The sequence below is a fragment of the Phyllobates terribilis genome, unplaced genomic scaffold (genome assembly GCF_046119375.1).
Source record: "Phyllobates terribilis strain yellow unplaced genomic scaffold, ASM4611937v1 Scaffold_10__3_contigs__length_209671492, whole genome shotgun sequence".
NCBI lineage: Eukaryota > Metazoa > Chordata > Amphibia > Anura > Dendrobatidae > Phyllobates > Phyllobates terribilis.
In genome coordinates, this window is record NW_027362770.1 from 18,289,281 (window position 1) to 18,304,277 (window position 14,997).

The 14,997-nt window shown below is 42.2% G+C and overlaps 1 protein-coding gene across 5 annotated transcripts in view; it reads right to left on the reverse strand.

The window, feature by feature from the left end:
- Positions 1 to 14,997, reverse strand: part of DOCK2 (dedicator of cytokinesis 2) — a 1,661,574-nt gene that overhangs the window by 1,129,730 nt on the left and 516,847 nt on the right. For all 5 annotated transcript variants that reach the window (XM_073649510.1, XM_073649507.1, XM_073649509.1 and 2 more), the window contains exons 12-14: positions 8,422 to 8,498; positions 6,922 to 7,047; positions 4,985 to 5,100 (exon numbers count right to left, since the gene is read on the reverse strand). In XM_073649510.1, the coding sequence (XP_073505611.1) occupies positions 4,985 to 5,100; positions 6,922 to 7,047; positions 8,422 to 8,498 (319 nt within the window). The remainder of the gene's footprint in view (positions 1 to 4,984; positions 5,101 to 6,921; positions 7,048 to 8,421; positions 8,499 to 14,997) is intronic.

Sequence of the window (14,997 nt, forward strand, 5' to 3'; positions counted from 1 at the left end):
TTTCCCAGGATCCTAGGTTCTTCACCTCAGACAGACAGTTCTTGTACTACACCTAGGCCCATTAAAGTACTGGAAAGATAAAATCCCCTTAAATCTCCACCCCCTCCTTTTTTCCTTTCAAGCTGCCTAAACAGTTCTACCTACCCAGCAAAAAGTGTTGACCTACAACTAAGTCCACCCAAATTCCCTCAATTATGGCTCAAGTTATGTCATATAATGTAAGAGGTATGAACTCCTCCTCTAAACTAAGTCAAATTTTTAAATATCTCAAAAAGAAAGAATAAATATATGCCTTCTACAAGAGACCAATTTTAGAAAGACACATTTTAGATAGACTCCTGTTCAATCTAACGCCTTCTTCACGTCTTGGTTTCATAGTCTCTCCCAGTTTGGTAACTCAAAAGGAGTTATCATTGAGATTAATTCACAAACACCCTTCACGTTCAAAGATAAATATAGAGATGAGATGACAAAGGCAGGGTTATTTTTTTGTGAAAGGTCTTCTTGGAAATAATTCTGTAATTATAGGTTACATATATGCCCCAAATGAAAATAAAATGAGGTAACATGGCTCATTGCAACACTGGAACTATTAACCCCTTCACCACCTTGGGATTTTCGGTTTTTGCACTTTCGTTTAATGCTCTTCATCCCAGAGCCATAAATTTTTATTTTTTCGTCTATATGACCATGTGAGGACTTGTTTTTTGCTGGACAACTTGTACTTTTGAATGAGAGCATTGATTTTACCATATAGTGTACTGGAAAATGGGGAAAAAAATCCAAGTGCAGCGAAATTGCAAAAAATGTGCAATTCCACAATTTTTTTTACCATGTTCACTAAATGCTAAAACTGACCTGCCATTATGATTTTCCAGGTTATTACGAGTTTGCAGATACCAAACATGTGTGTTTTTTTTTTATTTAAGTAGTGAAAAAAAATCCAAAGTTTGTAAAAAAAATAAAAAAATGGTGCCATTTTACGAGATCCATTGCATCTCCATTTTTCGGGATCTGGGGCTGGGTGAGGGCCTATTTTTTGCACGAAGCTGACATTTTTAATGATACCATTTTGGGGTAGATACAGTTACTGTAGGTCCATATATATTTGGACAGAGACAACATTTTTCTAATTTTGGTTCTAGACATTACCACAATGAATTTTAAACAAAACAATTCAGATGCAGTTGAAGTTCAGACTTTCAGCTTTCATTTGAGGGTATCCACATTAAAATTGGATGAAGGGTTTAGGAGTTTCAGCTCCTTAACATGTGCCACCCTGTTTTTAAAGGGACCAAAAGTAATTGGACAATTGACTCCAAGGCTATTTCATGGACAGGGCAATCCCTTCGTTATGTCATTCTCAATTAAGCAGATAAAAGGCCTGGAGTTGATTTGAGGTGTGGTGCTTGCATTTGGAAGGTTTTGGTGTGAAGTAAACATGCGGTCAAAGGAGCTCTCCATGCAGGTGAAACAAGCCATCTTTAAGCTGCAAAAACAGAAAAAACCCATCCGAGAAATTGCTACAATATTAGGAGTGGCAAAATCTACAGTTTGGTACATCCTGAGAAAGTAAAAAGCACTGGTGAACTCATCAATGCAAAAATACCTGGGCGCCCACGGAAGACAACAGTGGTGGATGATCGCAGAATAATCTCCATGGTGAAGAGAAACCCCTTCACAACAGCCAACCAAGTGAACAACACTCTCCAGAAGGTAGGCGTATCAATATCTAAATCTACCATAAAGAGAAGACTTCATGAAAGTAAATACAGAGGGTTCGCTGCATGGTGCAAGCCACACATAAGCATCAAGAATAAAAAGGCTAGACTGGACTTTGCTAAAAAACATCTAAAAAAGCCAGCACAGTTCTGGAAGAACATTCTTTGGACAGATGAAACAAAGATCAACCTCTACCAGAATGATGGAAAGAGAAAAATATGTCTAAGATGTGGTACAGCTCATGATCCAAAGCATAGCCGGCGCTAGCCGGTCATCTCCCGGCTGCATCGCCGCTGACCTCCGTGCGGCAGATGAGCCGCTGACGGCCGCCGGCCGTGACCAATCAGCGATATTGGCGCCAAATTTAAACACCACTCTGCACAGAGGTCAGCGGCGATGCAGCAGGGTCATCTCCCGGCTGCTCGCAGTAGAAGTATCCCGACCGGCTGCGCCGCTGACCTCCATGCGGCTACTGTTGGGAGATCAGCGGCTAGGGCCGCTGATGTCCCGACGGCAAGTGTGAAGGGAGGACCGGGGAGCAGCACCGCCGGTCGGGATACTTCTGCTGCGAGCAGCTGGTCATCTCCCGGCGGCTCGCAGCGGAAGTACCCGGTCCTCACAAATACAATTCGCTGATTTGGGCGCCAAATTTAAACACGGCTCTGCTGATTGCGCCCGGTCGGCCGCATACATATTCTAGAATACCCGATGCATTAGAATCGGGCCTCCATCTAGTATTGAATATTACTCTTGAGTGCAAGAGCTCACTACTTGAGTTTGCATCGGGTTCTCGGGTATGCACCAAGTATCGTGGGTGCTCAAGCGACATGCTCAAGTCCATGCCCGCATGTTTCACAGTTGTTAGACACCCCAAAAAAACATGCGGGAATCGCTTGTGCATGGCAGGTAATCACAGTGAGGTTTTTTTAGCTGTATAACAGCTGCAAAACATATGGGGCGGAGACTTGAGCATGTCACTCGAGCACCCACGATACTTGGTGCATACCCGAGCACCCTATGCAAACTCAAGTAGCGAACACTAGCGCTCAACACTAATCGCCACATCGTCATCATTTTTTTTTCTTTACTTCTGAAAAAATCCCAACCCCAACACAACCCTAACCCTAGCCCAACCCTAACCCTAGCCCACCCCTAACCCTAGCCCAACCCCAACCCTAACTCTAGAGCAACCCTAACCCTAGCCCAACCCTAACCCTAGCCCAAAGCTAACCCTAGCACAACCCTAACCCTAGCACAACCCTAACCCTAGCACAACCCTAACCCTAGTACAACCCTAACCCTAGAGTTTATTTTTTATGCCGTTCCATGTGCAGTATAAGTGATTTGATGACTTTATTCTTTGGGTCAGTGTGATTACAGAGATACCAGATTGTTATCAGGTTTTTATGATTGACAGCTGTTGCACACTAACAAACCCTAGTTTTTGCATCGCCATATTTTGAAAGCTATAATTTTTCCAGATTTCGTCCGACAGAGTCATGTGATGGCTTATTTTTTGCAGGACAAGTTGATGTTTTTATTAGTACTATTTTCGGGCACGTGACATTTTTTGATCGCTTTCTATTCCAACTTTTGGGAGGCAGAATAAACAAAAACCAACAATTCAGGAATTGTTTTCTTGTTTCTTTTATGCCGTTCTGTGTGTAGTAAAATTGATAAGGCAGCATTATTCTTCGGGTCAGTACGTTTACAGCGGTACCACATTTATATTTTTTTATGTTTTGGCGCTTTTATGCAATAAAAACTAGAAAAAATAATTGTTTTTGCATCGTTTTATTCTGAGAGCTATAACTTTTTATTTTTTCAGCTGATACAGCTGTATGGCAGCTTGTTTTTTGCAGGACAAGATGAAGTTTTCAGTGGTACTATTTTTATTGAAATTCATCTTTTTGATCGCTTTTTATTCAATTTTTTGTTTGGCGGTTTGACGATAAAGCATCATTTTTTGCTTCATTTTTTTTTACTGTGTTCACTAAAGGGGTCAACTAGTGGAACAATTTTATAGGTCAGATCATTCCAGATGCGGCGATACCAAATATGTGTACTTTTATTGGTTTATTTTTTTTATAAGAATATTTATTTATGGGTACAATATATTTTTATTTTTTTAGGATTATTTTTTTCATTTTTGTTTAATATTTTTTCAACTTTTTTAAAAATAATTTTTTTACAGTTTCTGACACTTTTTGAACATTTACACATTGTCGCACTATGGGACTTTCACTTTTTACATTCTGATCGGCTGTATAGCCAGGAATGCAGCAGCATCCCTGTGCTATACAGCCTGTCAGCGCTGCACAGGGAGAAGTTACTTTGGTCGCACACTGCGCATGACCAAAGTAACTTCTTGCCTGCTGGTGACCCGGATGTTGTCATGACGATTTGAACAGAATGTGTATGAGGCCCTCATTTATGTCAAATAAAGGGTGTATCTGAGTCTCTAAGTTTTGGCAATTCTTGCTTCTTTCATAAATTACACTGAAATTTCCACTTTTTTTTCATAAAAAATTACATTTTGGTTTACGTAGATGATTATTTTTTTAAATCCTTTTTAAATGTTGCCTTATCTACAAGTCATTATACGGGAAAAATGTTTCTTAACATTTTTTTTCCTGTAAACTCCAAGTTCTGTTAGATTTTGAATGTTTTATTGTCACAAGGCTAGAGGAGGCTGGATTTTAATAAAGCTGTGAAATTTGCATCACCTGGCCTTTCCTAATGATGATAGTGAACAAGCCATAACCCTAACAGGCTAATTAATGAAACAATGGTCAAAGTTATCTGAGCACACAAATCTCCAAGGTTGCCCACACTTTTTCATCAGCCCATTTTCATTTTTGCAATTTTTAAAATGTAAAATATGACAATTTATATTTTTACCTACAATACAATACAATAGGTCATCTTTAACTTAGGCCTTTTAGAGATCATTTTATCGTTAACTTGCTTAACTGTTCACAATAACAGTAATTTTGACCAGGGGTGCCCAAAGTTTTACATGCCACTCTATACATATTAATAACCTTGCTGCTCACCTCTTCATCTCCTCTGCTTCACGAGTGCCATATTTCAAATGATAAATGAATATTTCAATCCTCATTTGAAAGTGAATACTACACAGCAATATCTCTTTTATATATTTTTGGCTATGTGCCAGGAACACAGTACTAAGAAAAACAGTCAGATGTTCTCTTCTATCAAAAACACAGCTATTCACAGAAGTGGACACATATATACTCACTTGCAGGACTTTTCCTTCTTCATCACAAACACACATAACAACTTCAACGTTCCTCTGTGTAGCTTTGTCGAAATCACCATTTAGCAATATAATGTAAATATCGTTTCTTACATCACCTGTATAGTAAAAAGCAAAACATCATGGAAATATAAAATATGCTAATAATAATATGGTTCTTTTTACAATATTAGCTTATTACATACTATTACATTGTCTTCTTTATGTTATACTTTTAAGCAATGTTCAAATTTAACCCCTTCCCGATGTGTTGTATATGTACGGCGCAATGGGAGCTCCGTTCCTGCAAACCGCTGTACATATACTTCTTCACGACTGCAAGAACTCAAGCTGAGCGCCGACTCGATCAAATGCGGGTGTCAGCTCTATATGAGAGTTGACACCCTGCAGCAACGCCCACGATCGGTGCTAGCATTGATCGTGGGCATTCAATCCCTCTCATGCCTCTGTCAATAGTGACAGCGACATTGAGCGTCATCGCAGAGGGAGGGAGCTCCCTCTCTGCTTTTATTGTCACAACGCGATGGCGATCGTGTTGTGCCAATGGTCTCCATGGTGACCCCAGGCCGAAATATGGCCATGGTGTTACCCAGAGATGGTGGCCTGTAAGCTCCAGCTCAGATCAAGAGCTGACACGCCTCCTCCCTGTGTGCAAGATGTTGATCTAATGCCCTGCAATGCAAAAAGGACAATGTAAAAAAAAAATTAAAAAAGTTATTAAAAATTGTAAAAATATTAAAAAAAAAATCACAAAATAAAGAACAAAAAAAAGAAAAATATTAATCCAATAAATACATGTATGTAAAAAAAAAACAAAAAAAGTAAACATATTTGCTATCGCCACGTCGGAACGACCCGACCTATAAAACTATCGCACTAGTTCAATGAACAGGGTAAAAAAAAAAAAAGAGGCAAAAAAAGATGCTTTATCATCCATACTGCCGAACAAAAAGTGGAATAAAACGCAATCAAAAAGAAGTCTGTAAATAAACATAGTATATCTTTCCCAGAAAAAATAAGCCACCATACAGCTCAGTCAGCGGAAAAATAAAAAAAGTCATAGCTCTCAGAATAAAGCGATGCAAAAATAATTATTTTCTCTACAGAATAGTTTTTATTGTGTAAAAGTGGCAAAACATAAAAAACTATATAAATGTAGTATGGCAGTAATCATACTGACCCAAAGAATAAAGCGGCCTTATCAATCCATGAACATCAGCTGACTAAATGACATCACCTCAGGTCCTGTCAGTACAAAGCGGGCTGCCGAGGAGAGAGGATCGCCTCAGGGAGGAGACTGAGAGCCACCGGAGAGGTGAGTATAAGTTTTTTTTTTTCTTTTTACTTGTTAATTCTTTTTATTTACACTAGATGCACGACTTGAAGCAGAAATCTCTTCATAAGTTTGTCACACAATATAAATCCATGCCAGTTGCATAGATTTATATTGTGTCACCAACTTGTCAAGCCGTTTCCTAGTGATGCTCAAAATCGCTTGGAAAACTGCTTGAAAAAAACGCATGTAAAAACGCTGAAAAACACTGAAAAAACGGATGTAAAATCTGCATGCGTTTTTTCTGCTAAGGAGATACAGGAAAGCTCAGGAAATTTCTGCTTCAAATCTGCATCGTGGGCACATAGCCATAGGGTGAGTTAAAAAGTTATTGTCAGATTACATTTTTATCAGTGTTTTGCATAAAATTGTAACAGAATTGAACAGGAATGCTGTGTTTCTGTGTAAATCACAATTTGCATATTAGTTGTATTTTATCAATTACATTTTACCAACATTACTTTTGTGAATTATCCATTAGTATGCTGTGTTAATAGAAAATTAGACTTATGCATTTGACATAGTTTTCTATACAGTATACACAATCCCACTTCCCTAGCTGTTCAAGTTTCTCTATGTAGCCTACCTGGCATAATAATTTCAGGGAATCCTAGCTTTCTTGCAATTACAGTAGATCGGTCTACAAGGTGAGGGTAGACTTTCCGAATCTGAACAGAATCACCAGCCAAAATTTTCATTGTAACCCACAGACCTAAAAAACATTAATTATTAATGCAAAATGAAACAATCATCAAAATAACAACCTTTGTGAAAGCTTTTTTTTTAATGAGTTTCTACTTCTATAGCCTGATCACATTAGATAGAGCCAATGTGCCAATTAAATTCTAATGTCTCTATGTATTTTTCTGAATGGGAATCAGTCACCTTAAGAAATGCTATTTGCCTGCAGGTATAGGGTTAATATGCAGGTATGTAAAACTAAAATTCTGCTTGACTGCTTTCTTGGTGTATCGGCTACTGGGAGAAAAACTGGTAGCCTCACTGTAGTCACTTACTTCCAGCCATAGGGGGAGGTGTTCAAGTCACTAATCACTATACAGTGAGCATGACTGCAATCACTTCCCGATACTTTGGTTGACAGCCTGCTCTGCACATATGTACATTGTGGAGTAGGCTGTCAATCAAAGTGTCTGTGGGTGATAACAGCAACAATGACAGCTGACTCTAACAGCCCCCTGCATCTGACTCACAGGTAGGCAATAAGTTTATTTTCTCCCTATAGCAGATGCTTCAGGATGCTGGCTACACAGGATTTACATGCTATTTAATTGGAAAATGTCATGTAAAATGACGCTATTGACTTACATGTGGTTAATCTGCAGGTTAATTATGTTCTGACATCATTTGGTGCCCGCACTGAGAGCCCTGCTGCCTGGAGGAAATAACTTTATTCCTCTGGGCCTGTTATCAGTCAATGCCAGGGATGTAGTTATGGCCCCGCTCTTTATACACAGAACAGTGACGGGAACCATGCTGAGACTCTTTGACTTGAAGCCAAAAGCTGCCGGGAATAGAATAACGTTAATTTTGTGCAACAGTGCGGGTGCCCCATGGTGTCAGTATGCCATTAACCTGCAGACTAACCCCATATCTGCAGGTTAATAGCATTATTTTACATGATAAGTTTCCTTTAATAAGCATGAGAAGAAAGAAATAATTTCAGTAAGTACATATCATGGGTCACGACTTGGTTTATTATCACACACTCACAATCCAATGTTAATTCCAAACATGTATTGGGCAGAAAATTAATTACTGTAGCCGGTCCAAAAGCAATTATAGCCAAAGTCCCCTTAGTTAATTGGTTATTTAATTAAGACCTTAGTGAGACTTAAATTTACATTTCCTAGCTTTTCATTGGCAGCCACAATTGTTCTCCCACAGAGTATTTGAAATAACTGGGGAGCTATATAAAACATTCTTTGTATACTTTGTCTCAGATTTCTGTGCATTTAGTTAAATGGAGCGCTTCCTGAACCAAGTTGCGATATTGAATACTACTAGTGTCAGTATCAGAAAGACATTATACAGTATATCATTTTAATACAGCCTGACAGTCATTCACCTTGTCCACCGCTGTCTCTTTTTAGTGCTGTGACTTTGTTAAGAAGACTGTGCAAAAAATCATTCTCTGCCCCAACCCTAGAAGAATAAAAAGAGAAAATGATGGAATTTGACAGCTGGTACTACTTACTTAAAGGGGTTGTCTCAATATGAATTTTCAGGAGCGCTGCACTCCTGGTCTCCCACTTCATAATTTATTGGGGTCAGTTCGTTCCAGAAGACTGACTGGAACTTTGCAGCATGGGAGAAGCCCAGGAACAGTGACGCTGGTCAGATCCATTGATTTGGCTAGCTTCAGAGAGGCAAGTGCACGCTGTATGGCAAAGAACCTGCTTGTGCCACACACTCCTTGCATAGATAGCCAGCTACTCTTGAACTGTTTGGATTCTGCCTGTAATTTAGGCAATGAGATGCACACTGTAAAATTGAAAATCCCTCCATTCTTTGGAAAACAGAAGACTCTTAATAAGTGGTAAATTGCAAAGATGCTTATTTTTGCAAAAACTTTGCAACTGTTCCCAATTATGAAATTGAGACAACCCCATTTAACACAATTACAAAGCCAAAAAAAATACTTTTTTTTTGTAAATGATAGCACAGAAAAACAACACAACCTGCTTAGCCTGCAGTACATCTGTTTGTTTGTTTTTTCACTTGAAAAAGATACTAGTCCAGCGTAGAAAGGCATTGAGGAAATAAAAACTGTTCAACTCATCTTGGTATTAAAGATTCTATATTACAGCACTGTAGCCTGATATTGTGTTATCGTTCAAACAATTAGCCTGGAGATTATCCCCCAGCCACAGGGCAATATCTTCAGGTGTTCATGGGAGTTGTGCCTGCACACAACCGGCTCAGGTGAGTACCTTCCTTTTACTTTCCTTTGCAGCTTTGTGCGCTTTTGTTCTCCTAAAGTTTTTCTTCTTTAAATGAGAAATAACACTATTTCTGGCCATATTATTACCTGCATCCTGCCATTTTTAGCAGTTTTAACTGTGTATTAGAAGTCTGAGCTGTTTCTATTTTTCTTTCTCCACCTTTCCCTTTAAATAATTAGGATGAGCGAATTTGTTCGAAATTCGAACTTACAACTTGAATTCGACATGAATATGGTATGTGGCACCCCAGGGGTCTGGTTACCACAGTAATAGAAATATTACGTCTGAGAGCAGGTGGGAGGTTTCCTGTTCAGGAGCCCTTAAACCTGCAACACCTCCTGTCCCAGGCCAGATAGGGGAGGAACCTGCCCTATATAAACTGGATCTGGGATGGGGTTAGTTCAGTCAGAGTCAGAGAGAGAAAGACACAGGGAAAGCAACAGCTAGGAGCTCTGTAGGAGCAGGAGCTGAAGACCAGGGGCTGGAGCTAAGCAGAGCTCGCCCTGGCAGAAGAATCTATGAACCGGACACCGGAGTCCAAGGCTGCAAGGATCTTTAAGTCCAGCAGCAGAAACCAGCCGGCAGGGGATTCCAGGTCCTCTGGCCATAGAAGCCCGGAGGCTCAGTCACAAGGAAGGGACCAGCACCGCCATCGAGGAGCGGAGGCTATCAGAAGGCCTAAGTCACCAGCCATACGGGTGAGCACCACACGGTATACTCAGGGACGTGGGCTACTTCTACCCGCCTACAGCAAGGTAGCCAGGAAGAGTGCAGATAGACGGGGAGGCCTACAACTCCACCTGGCCAGGGGAACTCCTGTTTGTTCACAGACTGACCAGGCCCCTTATGCTAGCCAGTACTCCCGGGAGGGTCTGCCTTAATATCATCAGTAAAGACCCTGAACTGCACTGCAAAGACTCTGAGTCGTTCCTGCTTTCTCACCGCATACAGCACTACTAGTACTGGGAAGCCCGTGCACCATCACTCCCATCATCCACATTCCCTGCCCTGAGGCCATACTCTTCCTGTGGGGAGTTATGCCATCTTTTGCTGTGCACACCACACCAGCCTCAGCGGACTGCCTCGCAGCGGCGGTACCCCCTGACCGCAATCCACAGGTGGCGTAGTCGGACAATTAACCTAAAACCTATAAAAGACTGCCACTGGTTTGACCACCCTGAGCCACGGGACCGGATCGCCGCCACGGAGACCAAAACCCCCAGAGACCCGGCTCCGGGTATCCCACACACGTGCACACTCGGCCCAGGGGGCGCGTCAGGTACATTCAGATTTGTGAACAGAAACGCGAGCAAAATTTCTGGAAGTCAGATAGTGTAGATAAGTCCTCTGCTGTGTACCTGTTCAACCGACCTTGCAGCACATTTTTTTTCTTGTGCAATTACTGAGATTCTGAAAGAAAGAGGAGGGCCTATGGCATAGAACTGTATTGTGCACCGGTTGTATTGTTCTACATGCAGGAGTATACCTTTAATCTATTTTTGCACTTGCTAATGTGATAAAGCAAGTAAGCCCTTGTAGGCCACTTTTTGATTTTGTGGGGTTGAAATTCAGAGCTTGTCAGTGCAGAGCTTCTGAGTGCAAAACACAAAAAACTTTTTTTTCATTTGCTAATGTGGTAATTAGTGATAAGCGAGCACTAAATTGGTCGGGTACTCGTTGCTCGGGTCGAGCAAATTGGAATACTTGGGTGCTCCACCCGAGCAACAAGCCCAAACTCGAGCATTTTTCAGATGGTTCCCCCCGGCGGTCTGCATAGGGCCTAAAAATTGCCCAAATCGATGGGAACAGTGCTCAAATGACATGGGAACAGCATGGAGAAGACCCCTGGAAGCATTTCTCACTCCCAGGTCACTGCTGTCAACAACGTTGTCAGAGGTATTACGCCACTTTTACGGACTCACAATAAAACATACAAAAACAAAACCAAAATGGATTTTCCAGGGAAATATGTTAAGGAATATTCTTTCCAGGGTAACAACTTCTATATAAGGCAAAATAAATAACCAAAACCAAAAATACTCCTCCACACCTTGGACTATGTTCACACGTAGCGTTTTTGATGTGTTTTTGCACTTTTACATTGCTTTCAACAAAGACAAATGCATTCAATAGGAAGTATCATTTTAACATTTTACAACCTTATCTGGCCATGTGGTGTGTGACACATCATCAGACACTAGCATACAGTGCTGAAAAGACATGGGAACAGCATGGGGAAGACCTCTGGAAGCATTTCTGACTCCCAGGTCACTGCCTAAAAGTGTGCCCATCATAAGTGATCCTTGGCGCATGCATGGATGCCTCCCGCCATGCACCTGTCATTGCAGACTTGCAACAATCACCATCGACATCCTTGTCCCAGTGCAGTGTTCAGCTGTCCCTACCCCATTCCTTGGAATGCAAGCGCAAGTATGCAGCCAGCCACCCGCCCACCCACAGGCTGCAATACTATACTGCCAATTTTTTGACAGCTGCTTGCACTTGAAATGTGGCCTTTTAGGCTCGTGGAGGCGGAAGCTTTTCATAATCTCAAGCTGGCAGTGGCCGGGTATCCATACTCGGTCCCCAGCCGCCACTGTTTCTCCCGGTGCCAGCTCCGCCTTCCACAAGCACGGGTCCCACAACATTACCCATGCCCTCCCCAGTGCAGTTACTAGGAAAGGACCGCCTAACCACAAAGTTGTATCTCACCACAGCCATATTCTTTAGCTTGGTGAAAGGACTTGGGAAACCATATTACCCAGCTTTCATTTCTCCCAGGAAGTCCTCTAAAGCTACTTTCAATTGAAATGTGGCCTTTTAGGCTTGTGGAGGCGGAAGCTTTTAATAACCTCATGCCGGCGGTGGCTGGGTGTCCATACTCAGTGCCCAGCCGCCACTGTTTCTCCTGGTGTCGTCTCCACCTTCCACAAGCATGGGTCCCACAACATTACCCATGCCCTCCCCAGTGCACTTACTGGGAAGGACCGCCTAACCACAAACACGTGGACAGGTGATTGTGGCCAGGGACGGTACGGAGCCAGTCCACAGCCTTTTTTATGAGAGTTGTATTTAGCTCGGTGAAAGGACTGGCATAGAGGGAAACCGTATCTACCCTGGGTGTCATTTCTCCCAGGAAGTCCTCTAATGCAGCTTGTTGCAGAAGATATAGCAGCCCATCCAACATCAACTCGCACTTGTCTGTGGTGCTTTGACACACAAACATCTTTCTTTGCGCATTTCATTTCATGAATACAGAGTTGGACAATGGCCTGATCGGCAATGCGGTTTTAGAAATAACATGCATAAGCATGTCCGATCCACATTAAAAAAGCAGCCATAGAGTGTACGACAACTTTCCCCCACACTTTTCTTAGCCAGGGCTGCTTCTCGGCAGAGTTGGATGAACCCACCAGAGAACCGGAGACTCCTCCAGTGGGCCCTGGCTTCTCCTTCAGGAGAGTTTATAGTGCAGAGGTGAGGCTATGATGACGATAGAGGCCACCATATGCTTAGTTTTCTGTTACTTGGAATGCAAGCACAAGTATGCAGCCAAAACAAGCCGCAACACTAAACTGCCAGATTTCTGGGCAGCTGCTTGCACTTGAAATATGGCCTTTCAGGCTTGTGGAGGCGGAAGCTTTTCACAACCTCATGCCGGTGGTGGCCGGGTGTCCATACTTGGTCCCCAGCCGCCACTGTTTCTCCCGGTGTCGTCTCCACCTTACACAAGCAGGGATCCCACACGGGTCCTGGGTGTCATTTCTCCATCAACAGGTTCCGCCCATTGTCACACACGACCATGCCTAGCTGTATGTTCAGCGGTGAGAGCCACAGATCAGGCTACTCTGTTACAGCTTTCAACAACTCTGCAGCGCTGGGTGGTTTGTCAATTAAGCATTAAGCATGTTATCTTCAGCACAGCCTGTTGCCGCTTGGCCAAGGCAGTGCTGCAGTGCTGTCAGCTTGTGACTGATGTGGGCATTTCGAAGACGGAGGAGGTGCAGGAGCTGAACAATGTGATTACATTAAGGTTAAATTAGTGATGCTGTTTTTTATCCTAAAGAAAAAACCTATTGTTCTGTTTCTTTTATGTTATCTTTTAAGACAAATTAATTCACCGGGAAATGTCATTTTAACATTTTACAACCTTATCTGGCAATGTGGTGTGTGACACATCATCAGACACATGCTGGTTTATTTAAGATGGATGGACGCTGATAGTCATAAAGCCTATTTTTATAGGGCCATCAGACGGCCCTTACTATTCTTAAAAGGTCAGAAGTCGGCCCTCGCTATTGTTAGAGAGCCATTAGCCGGCTATGCTTTGTTGTCCCCATTATTAACAAGTGGGTCTAGTATACTGTTATTGCGTATACAGTGACTCCAAGGGCTGCCAAAAATTTGGACGCAACCCAATACCACTTTGAAGAGACATAGAGGAGTGTCTCAGTAAAAAAAATTGTTCCCATTATAAAGGAGCGGGTCTCCTATAGTGGTAATGCCCATGCTGTGACTGCAAGGTCTGCCAAAATTTGGAAAAAACCCCACTAAGAATTTAAAGACACACATAGCAGGGCCACAGTAACAAGTACGACATGTTCATTCCTGGACCCTCTATGGCTGCTTTTTTAGGCTATGTGTCCACGATGCAGAAATGAAGCAGAAAATTTCTGCAGCATTTCTGCATCTCCCTGGCAGAAAAAAACGCATGCAGATTGTGCATGCGTTTTTCCTGCCAAATACATGCGGATTTGAAGCATTATTCACATGCATTTCTGAATGCGGGTTGACAAGCGCTTTCCAGGCGATTTTAGCATCACTTGGAAAGTGCTTGACAACTAGGTCACACTATATAAATCCATGCAAACAGCATGGATTTATATAGTGTGACCGTAAGAATGTTTAAAAATAAAAAAATAAACCTATAATTACCTTTCAATGGCCCGCGCTGTCTTGCTGCGCTGGTTCCTGGTTGCCAGCTTATCGTGGGACACTGTACTGAAGGGTCTGCAGTCACATGACTGTGACGTCAGCGCAGGTCCTTCAGTCCTGCCCGCAAAGCACAGAGGAGGAGACCGGGGGCCGTCGGAAGGTGAATATAATCTCTTTTTTTTATTTTAATCTTTTTTTTACAGGTACAATGGTACCCAGGTCTGGATGAGAGTCTCCTCTCCTCCAGAACTGGGTACCATCTGCCCATTGAAACGCATATAATCCGTGAGCACAAATGTACTGACATGTATTATATGTGTCTCAATGCAAGTCAATGGCAGCGATTACGCCGCGCTTCCGCAAAATTAATGGACTAGCTGCGGATTTTTTAGCGCAGCATAAACGCTGCGGAAAAATTCGCAGCATGGGCATAGAACTTGCGGAATCCCCTTGGGGACCATGGGGGGCGGATTACCTAGCATTTAACAAGCGTTTATGCTGCAGAAATTCCGCAGCATATACGCTTGAAAAACGCTACGTGGGCACTTATCCTTACTGTGGACTAACTCCTGCAATTAATAAGATTGCAATCTGCAAGATCCCTTCACTGGCTCCCAATTGCCCAGCGTATCCAGTACAAACTACTAACGCTGACGTACAAAGCCATCCATAACCTTTCTTCTCTGTATATATCTGAGCTAATCTCCCGATATATTCCCTTATGTAAACTCCGGTCCTCCCAAGACCTCCTTCTCTCCACACTT